Below are 12142 nucleotides of genomic sequence, written 5' to 3' on the forward strand. Positions count from 1 at the left end.
TGTTTCAGGATTTTCTACATTCTAATAATTGTACAAACTTCCTGACTCAAACAGTTTGCTGGAGGCCATTTTCTTTTCAGAACAGAAATTTTACTTCCAGAAATAAAGTACAATATAAACCACAAGCAATAAATCATATTCACGTGATCAAAGAAAACAGTTTAAAAGTAGATGATCCCAGCCACCATTACATCTCCTCGTGAGATTGTAGATAAACTGGTTTAGCAATTTTTCTCAGCCTTTCTTGCAGTTTAAATTTACGTCCCTTTTTATCAGCAAGTCCCATAGGAGGCAAATGTATCTGTAAATAATATGGAGAAGGTTAAAGGTATGATGTGAATCTATATCTCAAAATGTTGCATTGCAGTCAAATTCAAAAATACAGGCTGAACCTTCCTTATCTGACACCCAGTAATCTGGCAGCTTTAGCATGTATGGCTTGATGGACATTTCTGCATCAGAGTTAGAAAGGCAGGTCAAACAGACTTTTTTTTTAAAAAGATGTTCAGATGTGTTATGACATCTCTGGAGCAGATGGGCCTTGAGTCCAGATCTCCTGGCTCACATAAAAGCATACTGTGGATGCTGGAAATTTGAAACAAACAAAATTCTGGAGAAACTCAATCGATACGCAAGTATCCACAGAGAGAGGAAAAACAGAGTTAAGGCTTTGAATCCAGTAATTCATTTTTTTAAAAAATTGTCAATTGGGTGGTTTGGTGGTGGGTTTTAAAAAAAAGCTGAGTTCTGATTGTGTCCAGGTGTCCTTATAGAGCGAGCACATTGTGTCCACCAAAACTCAAAGCAGAGAGAGAAGTGGGCACCATGTGGGCTGGAATGCATTAACTCCACCCTCATTTTGATTTAGACCATAGTCTCTTTCTCCATTATTTATTTTTGTTATTGTTGCACTGCCACTGGTGAACATTTCTTGCAATTTTTTTGTTTAATTCTTGAAACGAGCAATTAATGGTGGTTCTACAAAGAAAAGGATCAGAGTTCTGAAGAGTTAGGTACGGCTCAATGTTTGTCTTTGGCTCACAAAATGGCGAATTCAAAATTTGAGTATGTAATCATGGCTGCACATTAGTAGACACAGCAGTACTAAGGGTCTACCATGCTGTCACAGTGCTGACAGACACTTCACTGAGGCAACCTTAACCTGTACTCGAAGACATGTTCAGAAAGCCTAGATAACATTTCTGAACAAGTTGATTAAAATCATCTACATTAGTTTATTTGACATTACAACTAAGTCCATGAAGAGACCTATGGATATAAATCTGCACTCTACAAGATCTTGAGATGTTTTCCTCTATCCCCACTTCAATCCATTTGACATAATCAGACTGAATGGAGCTGAAGACAGTCTCAAAATTCACCTTTTTAGAACTATTAAAGAAAAGAGAAAGCTGAGCACTTAAGGGCTCTTGTGGTAAGGGCTCATTGGTTACATTCTTACTTGTGAACCAGAATAAGGGTTCAAAGCCCGTCTGCTCTGGACAGATGTCATAACATCACTAAATAGGTTCATTATATTTTTAAAAACATTCTTCAAAATTTAAAAGTAAGTGGAGTTTTTGTATTTGTTAATTGGGTAACTGGTGGTTGTATTTCTGAAATGTAAAAAGAGCTGCATTGTCCCCCAGTGGGATGTTTATGAACAGAGAAAGGGTTGTATCATATACTTATCATTTACAATAAAACAACTTTATCTGGTTTTTGTTTGCTGCATAATTAATTGTATGGTATTGGTTTGTAAAAACATGCTTGTCTCATTCCCAATTTTGAAGTTAATTTTAAAAAGTCACCACTTATCAACAAGTGGTTTATTGCAAGAGAATCGTTATGAGACATTAATGAGCTGTACTGCCAGATTTGTACCAGATTTACTAGTTACTTAGGGTTCGATCCCCTCATCCCTAACAATCTCAGAAGCGCTTTTTGACACTCTCTTTCCTTTGCACTTCATCCTCTCAGGAATGACAGCAGCCAAGACCAAAGTGACTAGATTTGCAGGCAGACAGGCTGCATGTTAGGCTTCAGTCTCAGCATAAGGAGACAGCCCAGGACCCTCGATCTCCTGTAGTCCACAGGCCTGATCCTGAGGCAGTCCAATTTCAACGGCACAACTAATCTTATTTTTCTGCACCTTGTAGCCTTTTGTTTCCAGGCTGTAATTTCAAATCAGCACACGTGCTTAAGAATTAATGGTATTTTCAGTGTTTCCAAGAAACATTACTCAACAGAAGCAAGGTCAGAAAATTGGGCCTACCGTGTTATAGCCCAACTCTGACCAGTCCTCTGACAAAACAGTTTCCTTTCTGGTAGCATAAGACCACCAAATGTAACCAATAACACATTTTAATTTTTAATTGCTCCATTCAACCTTATAGTTTTATTAAAAAAAGGTTTTATTTTAAATAAGCACTTATTCATTACACTGGTCTGAACGTGAAGAGCTAGCTGATAATTCAGTATCTGATTACAGTTCTTTTGCTAATTTTTGCAGCCATTGTAAATACTTAAAGCAAAAGATTTTCCACATAACAGTATTCTGTATAACATCAAACACAATCACCTAAGTTTCTCTGCTGGAAATTTAAATCTATTATAAGAAGGGGAGGTGGTGGCACAACAGAAATGTCATTGGAAGAATAATCCAGAGAGAGTCTAATACATTAAAGAAATAGGTTTGAATCCGACCATGGCACAATTAAATTAATAAATATGGAATTAAAAGCAACAATGAAACCATTGTTGATTACTGGAGAAATCCATCTGGTGCACTAATATCCTCTATGGTACAAAATCAATTTTCCTTAACAGATCTGGCTTCAGATTCATAGCAATTTGGTTGTCTTTGAGGTTAAAGGCCTAGCCATTCAGTTTTATCATACACTACAAAATCTAAGAGAAGGGATGAAACTGAATGAACCCCACCCAACATCAATTTAGACATCAGAAACAGCAGCAAAGTAAACCACATTTACCCTGTAAAGTCCTTCCTCTGAGGTCTTGTACCAGAATTGGGAAAGGTGTCAAGCAACAGCCTGACAATGTCATAGTCATGGAATCAAACCTTACAATCAATAATGACCATCCCCACTTCTGATCGTATGATGAGTGGAAAGTCATTGATAAATTAGTTGAACATGGTTGGGCCTAGGTCATTACTCTTAGAAATTCCTGTAGAGATGTCTTGAGACTGAGACAATTAATCTTTTATGTTAAATATCTTCCTTTCTGCGGTATAACTCAAAATCATGGAGAGTTTTCTCCATAACTCCCATTGACTTGAATTTTGCTACAGCTCCTTGATGCTACAAGCAGTCAAATATAGCCTAGATGTCAAGGATGATCAGTCACCTGTAAATCTCAGCTGTTAATTTATTGACCAAAGAAATTTTAGAACATGTTTCAATGTAAAGGTGGTAACTTACTGGTCTGGGATATGGAATTCTGTAATGTAGTCCTGCAAAAGAAATTAAGGTAATTCAAAAACAAACAGTAGACCCTGTAAGTTACTTGTGTAAGAAATTACAAGTATTGATAAATTCTTAAGTGATTCTTACCCATTTCTATCCTTGTTTGACATTCCTGTATGCAGATTTTAATTGCTTCTGCATCTGTTAACTAGAAAAGAAGTCTAATAACATTGCAGGTAATTAAAAAACAAAACATTACAAACAAGTAACAATTGAAAATTCTGAAAATACATAGAAATACAGTATTCATGGAGTGAAAAAAAGACAGCGGTGTGTGTCTGATGACAGATCATCAACTTGAAGTGTTAATTGTTTTGGTCTCCAGATTCTGCCAGACCTGTTTTTATTTCAGGTTTCTAGCGCCTGTATTGTTTGCCTTTGTGTAAACATTAAGCTACCACTATTTACAATTTGAACTTTAAATATTGTAATGCGCTCACTTCAGGCTTAAGGAACTTCCTTGATTATCAGGTACAGAGCAGACAACAGATAGGATAGTTTGTGTACAGGTATAAGTGTAGAAATTTGTATTCAGAGATCATCCAGCATAAAGATTAATGAGTGTGGCCTCACTATTGATTAGGAATTAAATGAATAGTCACAGCACTTTTACCAAATGGAAATAGCCCTAACTAAATCACAAAAGACAATCATTATGACTGTGCTTGTAGTGTGCAGTTTCCTTGTCCTCGAAACTTTGACTTTTTCTCCCCCCCCCCAGATCCTCCCTTTCACTACTCATTTAAATCAAAACTTCTGCTTCCATACTCCTAAAAGCTGCTTCTTTGGCTCTATATCTATTTTTTGTAGAGTTACCTTTCAGTGAAGTACCTTGGGCTGTATTTCTGTGCTACAGGGAATATATAAATGCCCATTTAAAGTAAAAATTAGAATTCATATCACATTAGACTTCAATATCCATACCACTTTGACAACTTTTATACATTTAAATTATCAGCACTATCCAACCCTAGGAAGTGTTCAAGATTTAGAATCAAATAATGGCTAAAGGACTACAATATCAGAGTAAGGATTGGTTTGAAATGGAGTATAGGAAATTCTCCAGGCTAGTAAGATATATAAACAGTAGTTCCGATGATTAGTCACTAGTCTTGAAATGTTAACTCTTGCTTTCTCCCACAGATGCTGTCAGATTAGCTAAGCTTTGCCAGTAATTTCTGTTTTTGTTTCAGATCTCCAGCATGGACAGTTCTTTGTTTTGTTACATTTGAAATAATGACAGAACATGTAAAAACCCTTGGAGGTACAGAATTACAAGCAATAACATAAACTTGTGATCAAATATATACCATGACTCAAGACATGGATTATTTGTTGCTACCCAAGACAATGGACAGCAATCAATTTAGAAAGAGAGATTTTTGTTTTCAATCAGCAAATTCAGAGATGTTACTATACACCTCTGAAGCAGGTGGGACTTGAACCCAGACCTCATAGCTCAGATGTAGGGACCCCACTGCTGGTGCTATAACATAGTACCAACTAAGCTAAATGACCAGGTTACATGAGTCACTTTAAAGGGACCTTGAGTGTCAAAATAGTAAAATACTTGCACATTTGAGCAGAAACTGGCAAAACATAGGCTAGGATTAAACCTCCAGTAGGAATACTCAACCTGAGAATAATCTCTGATAGATATTTAGAAGTTGGAGGCGTGAGTCAGATAAGGGACAAAGAGGGGTCTGTGACTTGGGCGGAAGACAGAGGAGATTTAATTACAGAAGAGCTGAATTTATAGGGTCAAAGGGAATAGTGATTGGACAAGAACAAAAAGGAAAAATTTGCTCAAAACCTATTACATTATAACTTTTATATATATGCAGTAAACATGCATGAATTAAAAGATTGAGACTTACATTTTTATTTTTTTTGAACAATGTTCTGGCTTCTGTGATGATGTAATCTTTTTCTTTCAAAGTGTCCTCTGTTTGTCCCGATAGTGACTGCCATGTTCTTGCTATTCTGAAAATTCTTCGATAAAGACCAAGTACCTCACATCTTGTTGCTAATGTCATCTGCTGAATTGAAGAGGAAATATGTAAAACTACAACAATGATTCGGAAAATTACACTGAAAGTTAGGTGTAACAGGGTGGGGGAAAGGTTATGTGAAGTACAAACAGGCACATAATCAATTACACTGAATTTGTGGTAAACAGAATTTATGGGTGAAACCTGACAGGGATCAGAGTGATTTGGGCTATGGTGACACCTGCGGTTAAAATCAGGCAACAAGTGTGCAACGCCCATTTCAATATTGAGATCATCTTGTTTCATCTTTTAGGTTTGGCAAGATTCTTTCCAGACAATGTCAAGATGCTAACTAATGGTCATTATTGCTTGCTTAGCAGCACAATAGCTTCATTAATATTTAGATTCCCAAATTGATAAGCTCACCCAGCAAAGCCAAACTTTGAGAAATTCTGACAAAGAATCCAGAGCTAGCACCTAGTGGATTCAAGTCACTACTTGCTTGAAACAACCTCAGTGTTGGAAATTGGGCACCAACTTGGGTGCCAGCCACACACAGCTGATATTCATGGTCACTGGCACCAGACATGCACCAGCCTCAAAAAAACCTTCAAGACACATCTCCAATTCATTTGCAGAGTTTTTTCTGCACTTCAATGCTGTATCATGAGCTGCATTACAATTATCTTTGTAATCATGGACCAGACCAGGCTGCATCTCTGGACTTTTCACTTGCTGTCATAGAGGTCATACACTGAGCCTACCGGGATGCTCATGACATCCCTACCTTCCCTTGTGTTTTTGCACTTTTCCCCTTCAACCAAAGATACCAGGCTCACAGTACTGATGCCTTACAACTTAGACTTAGACAAAAGAACTAAGATTTAGCTCTAACTCTTTTTTTTCAAACCAGAAGTTGAACTACTCTCAAACAAGCATACAAAGTTAAAACATTTTTTTGCATGTATTTGTGGCATCTAGTGAACCACCAATTCCAATCAAATTTCCTGAGTCAGTTTGATGGCTTGAAGATGTCTCAAGCCATCGAACTTCCTCTCGATCATAGGCCTCAGGTAATCGCAAGGTGGAGGAAAGAGGACAAGCCTGATAGAGTAAGTGCCTATAGTGGTGCCGCAAAACTGGAGAAAAATGTTACTGGATTACTTCACCAAATGATGACATTTAAATTCTGGGTAGTCAGCAAAGGATAGTGCCCTGATGCGGAAACATGATTATACTGGTCAGGAGGAAAAGCATTTAATAGTTACCATAGTACAAAATGTCAAGATGTGTCGTGCTAATATTGGATTTCACACATAACAGAATATCCAAAAAAACAAACTTTGAGATAAATAATTTGCTGCAGAAAAAAAAAATCTATGACTTTGAAAAATTGCAGTGTATGTCCATAATCCGTGCTGACTACTTGTGCAGATACTGCTTATGCATAAACCCAAACTCACTGGAACTCTACTGTCCTTACACTAGGTAAAATACCTACAAACTGGTGTACTCAGATAAATTAATTGTCGAGTTCAAATCTCTTTTATATCACAGTAATTTCCTCCAGCCTTGAAAAATTGCATGCCTTCAAGCTCCTTTGTCCCACTGTTCAAAGTCATGACTTCAATTGTTCATGTTGCAGTTCTGGAATTTCCAAACTTCCCCTCTCTCTCCCCTCCTTGGAGGTGGTCCTTAATATCTATCTCAATCAAGCTTTTGATCTACTGTCTCCTTCTTTGACACTTATCAACATTTATCTGATCAGACTGCTGTGAAGCCAAGGTTACGGGCAGTAGAGTATACAAATGCAAGTCATTGAATTAGATAGCAGAGTTGAAGATTCACTGTAGAGGAGAAATATTCAGAAGAATACACTGAGACTAGCTCAACTTGTCTAGATTTTGTCACCATTGAAAGTAAGATATTTATACCAGCATTTATCTGTGGAGCAATATAAGCAGATAAAACCATTGCATTCGCTTTTTATCAAATCGGAGAGGGCGGGATGAGGGGGGGGGCAGGGGCGGGACGGGGGGGGGGGGGGGAGGAGAAGGCGGGCAAGGGGGAGGGAGAAAAGAGAGTGGGGGAGGGAGAAAAGAGAGTGGGGGGGGGGAAAGAAGAGAGTGGGGGGGGGGAAAGAAGAGAGTGGGGGGGGGGAAAGAAGAGAGTGGGGGGGGGGAAAGAAGAGAGTGGGGGGGGGGAAAGAAGAGAGTGGGGGGGGGGAAAGAAGAGAGTGGGGGGGGGGAAAGAAGAGAGTGGGGGGGGGGGAAAGAAGAGAGTGGGGGGGGGGAAAGAAGAGAGTGGGGGGGGGGAAAGAAGAGAGTGGGGGGGGGGAAAGAAGAGAGTGGGGGGGGGGAAAGAAGAGAGTGGGGGGGGGGAAAGAAGAGAGTGGGGGGGGGGAAAGAAGAGAGTGGGGGGGGGGAAAGAAGAGAGTGGGGGGGGGGAAAGAAGAGAGTGGGGGGGGGGAAAGAAGAGAGTGGGGGGGGGGAAAGAAGAGAGTGGGGGGGGGGAAAGAAGAGAGTGGGGGGGGGGAAAGAAGAGAGTGGGGGGGGGGAAAGAAGAGAGTGGGGGGGGGGAAAGAAGAGAGTGGGGGGGGGGAAAGAAGAGAGTGGGGGGGGGAAAGAAGAGAGTGGGGGGGGGGAAAGAAGAGAGTGGGGGGGGGGGAAAGAAGAGAGTGGGGGGGGGGAAAGAAGAGAGTGGGGGGGGGGAAAGAAGAGAGTGGGGGGGGGGGAAAGAAGAGAGTGGGGGGGGGGGGAAAGAAGAGAGTGGGGGGGGGGAAAGAAGAGAGTGGGGGGGGGGGAAAGAAGAGAGTGGGGGGGGGGAAAGAAGAGAGTGGGGGGGGGGAAAGAAGAGAGTGGGGGGGGGGGAAAGAAGAGAGTGGGGGGGGGGAAAGAAGAGAGTGGGGGGGGGGGAAGAAGAGAGTGGGGGGGGGAAAGAAGAGAGTGGGGGGGGGGAAAGAAGAGAGTGGGGGGGGGGAAAGAAGAGAGTGGGGGGGGGGAAAGAAGAGAGTGGGGGGGGGGAAAGAAGAGAGTGGGGGGGGGGAAAGAAGAGAGTGGGGGGGGGGAAAGAAGAGAGTGGGGGGGGGGAAAGAAGAGAGTGGGGGGGGGGAAAGAAGAGAGTGGGGGGGGGGAAAGAAGAGAGTGGGGGGGGGAAAGAAGAGAGTGGGGGGGGGGAAAGAAGAGAGTGGGGGGGGGGGAAGAAGAGAGTGGGGGGGGGGAAAGAAGAGAGTGGGGGGGGGGAAAGAAGAGAGTGGGGGGGGGGAAAGAAGAGAGTGGGGGGGGGGAAAGAAGAGAGTGGGGGGGGGGAAAGAAGAGAGTGGGGGGGGGGAAAGAAGAGAGTGGGGGGGGGGAAAGAAGAGAGTGGGGGGGGGGAAAGAAGAGAGTGGGGGGGGGAAAGAAGAGAGTGGGGGGGGGAAAGAAGAGAGTGGGGGGGGGGAAAGAAGAGAGTGGGGGGGGGAAAGAAGAGAGTGGGGGGGGGAAAGAAGAGAGTGGGGGGGGGAAAGAAGAGAGTGGGGGGGGGGAAAGAAGAGAGTGGGGGGGGGGAAAGAAGAGAGTGGGGGGGGGAAAGAAGAGAGTGGGGGGGGGAAAGAAGAGAGTGGGGGGGGCGAGTGGGGGGGGGCGAGTGGGGGGGGGGCGAGTGGGGGGGGGGCGAGTGGGGGGGGGGCGAGTGGGGGGGGGGCGAGTGGGGGGGGGGCGAGTGGGGGGGGGGGGCGAGTGGGGGGGGGGGCGAGTGGGGGGGGGGCGAGTGGGGGGGGGGCGAGTGGGGGGGGGGCGAGTGGGGGGGGGGCGAGTGGGGGGGGGGGCGAGTGGGGGGGGGGGCGAGTGGGGGGGGGGCGAGTGGGGGGGGGCGAGTGGGGGGGGCGAGTGGGGGGGGGGGGCGAGTGGGGGGGGGGCGAGTGGGGGGGGGGCGAGTGGGGGGGGGCGAGTGGGGGGGGGGCGAGTGGGGGGGGGGGGGTGAGTGGGGGGGGGGGGTGAGTGGGGGGGGGGGTGAGTGGGGGGGGGGGTGAGTGGGGGGGGGGTGAGTGGGGGGGGGGTGAGTGGGGGGGGGTGAGTGGGGGGGGGGTGAGTGGGGGGGGGGTGAGTGGGGGGGGGTGAGTGGGGGGGGGGTGAGTGAGTGTGGGGGGGGGTGAGTGGGGGGGGGGGTGAGTGGGGGGGGGGTGAGTGGGGGGGGGGTGAGTGGGGGGGGGGTGAGTGGGGGGGGGTGAGTGGGGGAGGGGGGGGGTGAGTGGGGGGGGGGTGAGTGGGGGAGGGGGGGGGTGAGTGGGGGAGGGGGGGGTGAGTGGGGGGGGGGGGGTGAGTGGGGGAGGGGGGGGGTGAGTGGGGGAGGGGGGTGGGGGGGTGAGTGGGGGAGGGCGGGTGAGTGGGGAGGGCGGGGTGAGTGGGGGAGGGCGGGGTGAGTGGGGGGTGAGTGGGGGGGGTGAGTGGGGGAGGGGGGGTGAGTGGGGGAGGGGGGGTGAGTGGGGGAGGGGGGGGTGAGTGGGGGGGTGAGGGGGGGGGGTGAGTGGGGGGGGGTGAGTGGGGGGGGGGTGAGTGGGGGAGGGGGGGGGTGAGTGGGGGGGGGGGTGAGTGGGGGAGGGGGGGGGTGAGTGGGGGAGGGGGGGGTGAGTGGGGGAGGGCGGGTGAGTGGGGGGGGTGAGTGGGGGGGGGGGGGTGAGTGGGGGAGGGGGGGGTGAGTGGGGGAGGGCGGGTGAGTGGGGGGGGGGGTGAGTGGGGGGGGGACCCTTGCCTTTTTCAGATGAACCATCCGCCCACAGTTCCCTCTCCGCCGGACACACCGACCACTCGAGCTCGTCGTCTTTCTGATTTTGCGATTTTTAAAACAAAATTAAAGACGCGGAGTATTTCCAAACTGTCCGTCGGGCGGAGACCGAGTCACCCGCCAGAAAAATAAAAAAAAACTGTTACTTTCGGTTTTGGGGCTCGGCCGTTACCACAGGCCGAAAGCGCGGAATATCCCTGACATTAGAAAGAAGGAGGAGTAGGTGGCCGTGATCCCAACGGAAAACCGCCCTCTACGAGCACTGCGCATGCGGATCACCCTCCCCGCGACAACGATTTGCGCTTGCGCATCCCCTTCATTTTCCACGCAAAAGCGCACACCCGGCCAGGATCCCGCGCCTGCACGATTTGCGCACGCGCATTTCTCTCAACTCCGCCTGGGCGGATGGCGACGGGAATGGGTCTGCCATGCGCATGCGCATCACTGGCGACTTCGAGCGGATCGGGAATCACGCTCTCAACACTTCCCCGCGCGGCTCCAACACCTTCTGCGCACGCGCATATGCCCCTCTCCCCTCCCCCCCCCACCCTCCCCTTCCTCACGGCGGGGGTGGCCTTGGTGTCATCTGCGTCATGGCGTCACTGTTGTCTGACCGCAAGGTTTGATGAGGTAATGCGCAGACGGAAAGCTGTGGCTGCCCGGCGCAGTAGGAAGTGATGAGGGGAAGTTTCTGTCTCCTTAAATTATCCGCGGAACGGTGGCCGTTTCTCCGCCCGTGCCCTTCGCGAAAAGCCGAACGTTAGTGTCCGTCCCGGGCGGCTATGCCTCTGAAAGGATCGGGTTGCCCGGCCATGATGATGTGGTGAGAAGGCCCGGCGCCTCTCCTCGCTCCGAGGCCAAGGGAAAGCCCGTTGTTGTTTCAGTGCCTGCGCGCAAGCCTCTTGACTCCTCGCCCCCGAATTATTACTCCAACAGCCGTCTGCTTTTGTATTTTAAAAACCCGCTCTCCCGGCAAGCAGGACGATGGCCTGATCACGATTCGTGTTGTTTGTAAGTTTCTGCCTTTTCACCACTGACCTGGATTTTAACACAAAAACGGTGTGGGGGTGACGGCTTTTTGTTTTGGTGAAGCCATTGATTCGAGTCTGAATCAAACAATATCTCACCCCCCCCCCCCCCCCCACCCCACACACACACACGTGGCACTTTCTACCTTATCTGGGTCTGTTTGATAGGTAACTTTGCTTCTGTTCTGGGTGTTGAAATCTGGGCTGCCTGCTAACAATGAGCGACGGCCTAATTCCTTTTTTAAATCCGTGGGATGAAATGTGCCTTTCAATTGGGGGGAGGGGGCTGGAAATGTTGGTCAGTCCGCGCAGAAATAGACAGGTTTCTAAGCGATGATTCCTCAGTGAAAATATGGAGGGAGAAGGTCTTCAGGATAGATTGTTGACAGGTTGCGTTTCATGTCGGTAATCAATTATAGGCATCAACAATGGTCCTGCACGCAAGCACTGTGTTCTAAAATGAAGATGTAGTTTGAATGGGGGAGGGGTGGTTATCAAGTATTGTCGAACGGATTGTTTTAACTTGTCTATTACCTTTCCTGCAGTTCAGAATTTCACTCTTCTGAGATTGCCCTATCATTTTCTGTTCTCGATCTTTTGCATGTAGCATGTTACTGCTGAAATTAGGTTTCAGATTAATTCATTAAAGGATAGTGACAATTTGATTTCAAGTGCTCCTTTTATATAGTTAAAAATCACACAACACCAGGTTATAGTCCAACAGGTTTAATTGGAAGCACACTAGCTTTCGGAGCTTCCAATTAAACCTGTTGGACTATAACCTGGTGTTGTGTGATTTTTAACTTTGTACATCCCAGTCCAACACCAGTATCTCCAAATCCTTTTATATATGTGTTGCTAAAGACTGTTTTCC

The 12142-nt window shown here is 46.9% G+C and overlaps 2 protein-coding genes across 4 annotated transcripts in view; one reads left to right on the forward strand and one right to left on the reverse strand.

Moving 5' to 3' along the window:
* Positions 1–68: 68 nt before the first annotated feature.
* On the reverse strand, positions 69–10506 carry lyrm1 (LYR motif containing 1). Of its 2 annotated transcripts, none has more exons than XM_072560107.1 (5): positions 10208–10506; positions 5366–5527; positions 3576–3636; positions 3444–3475; positions 69–301 (listed from the first exon to the last, which is right to left on the reverse strand). In XM_072560107.1, the coding sequence occupies exons 1-5, from the start codon at positions 10223–10225 to the stop codon at positions 188–190; spliced, it is 387 nt and encodes a 128-aa protein (XP_072416208.1). In that variant the 5' UTR covers positions 10226–10506; the 3' UTR covers positions 69–187. The 2 variants fall into 2 exon arrangements, with proteins under 2 accessions (XP_072416208.1, XP_072416209.1); XM_072560108.1 differs by having other exon boundaries at positions 5366–5524; positions 10208–10501.
* Positions 10507–10834: 328 nt separating this feature from the next.
* Positions 10835–12142, forward strand: part of dcun1d3 (defective in cullin neddylation 1 domain containing 3) — a 40772-nt gene continuing 39464 nt past the window's right edge. The window contains exon 1 of one of the 2 annotated variants that reach the window (XM_072560099.1): positions 10835–10870. The gene's annotated coding sequence lies outside the window, so the exon portion shown is untranslated. The other variant, XM_072560098.1, reaches the window with a different exon arrangement.

This window comes from Chiloscyllium punctatum, chromosome 40 (assembly GCF_047496795.1).
Source record: "Chiloscyllium punctatum isolate Juve2018m chromosome 40, sChiPun1.3, whole genome shotgun sequence".
In the NCBI taxonomy this organism is placed as follows: domain Eukaryota; kingdom Metazoa; phylum Chordata; class Chondrichthyes; order Orectolobiformes; family Hemiscylliidae; genus Chiloscyllium; species Chiloscyllium punctatum.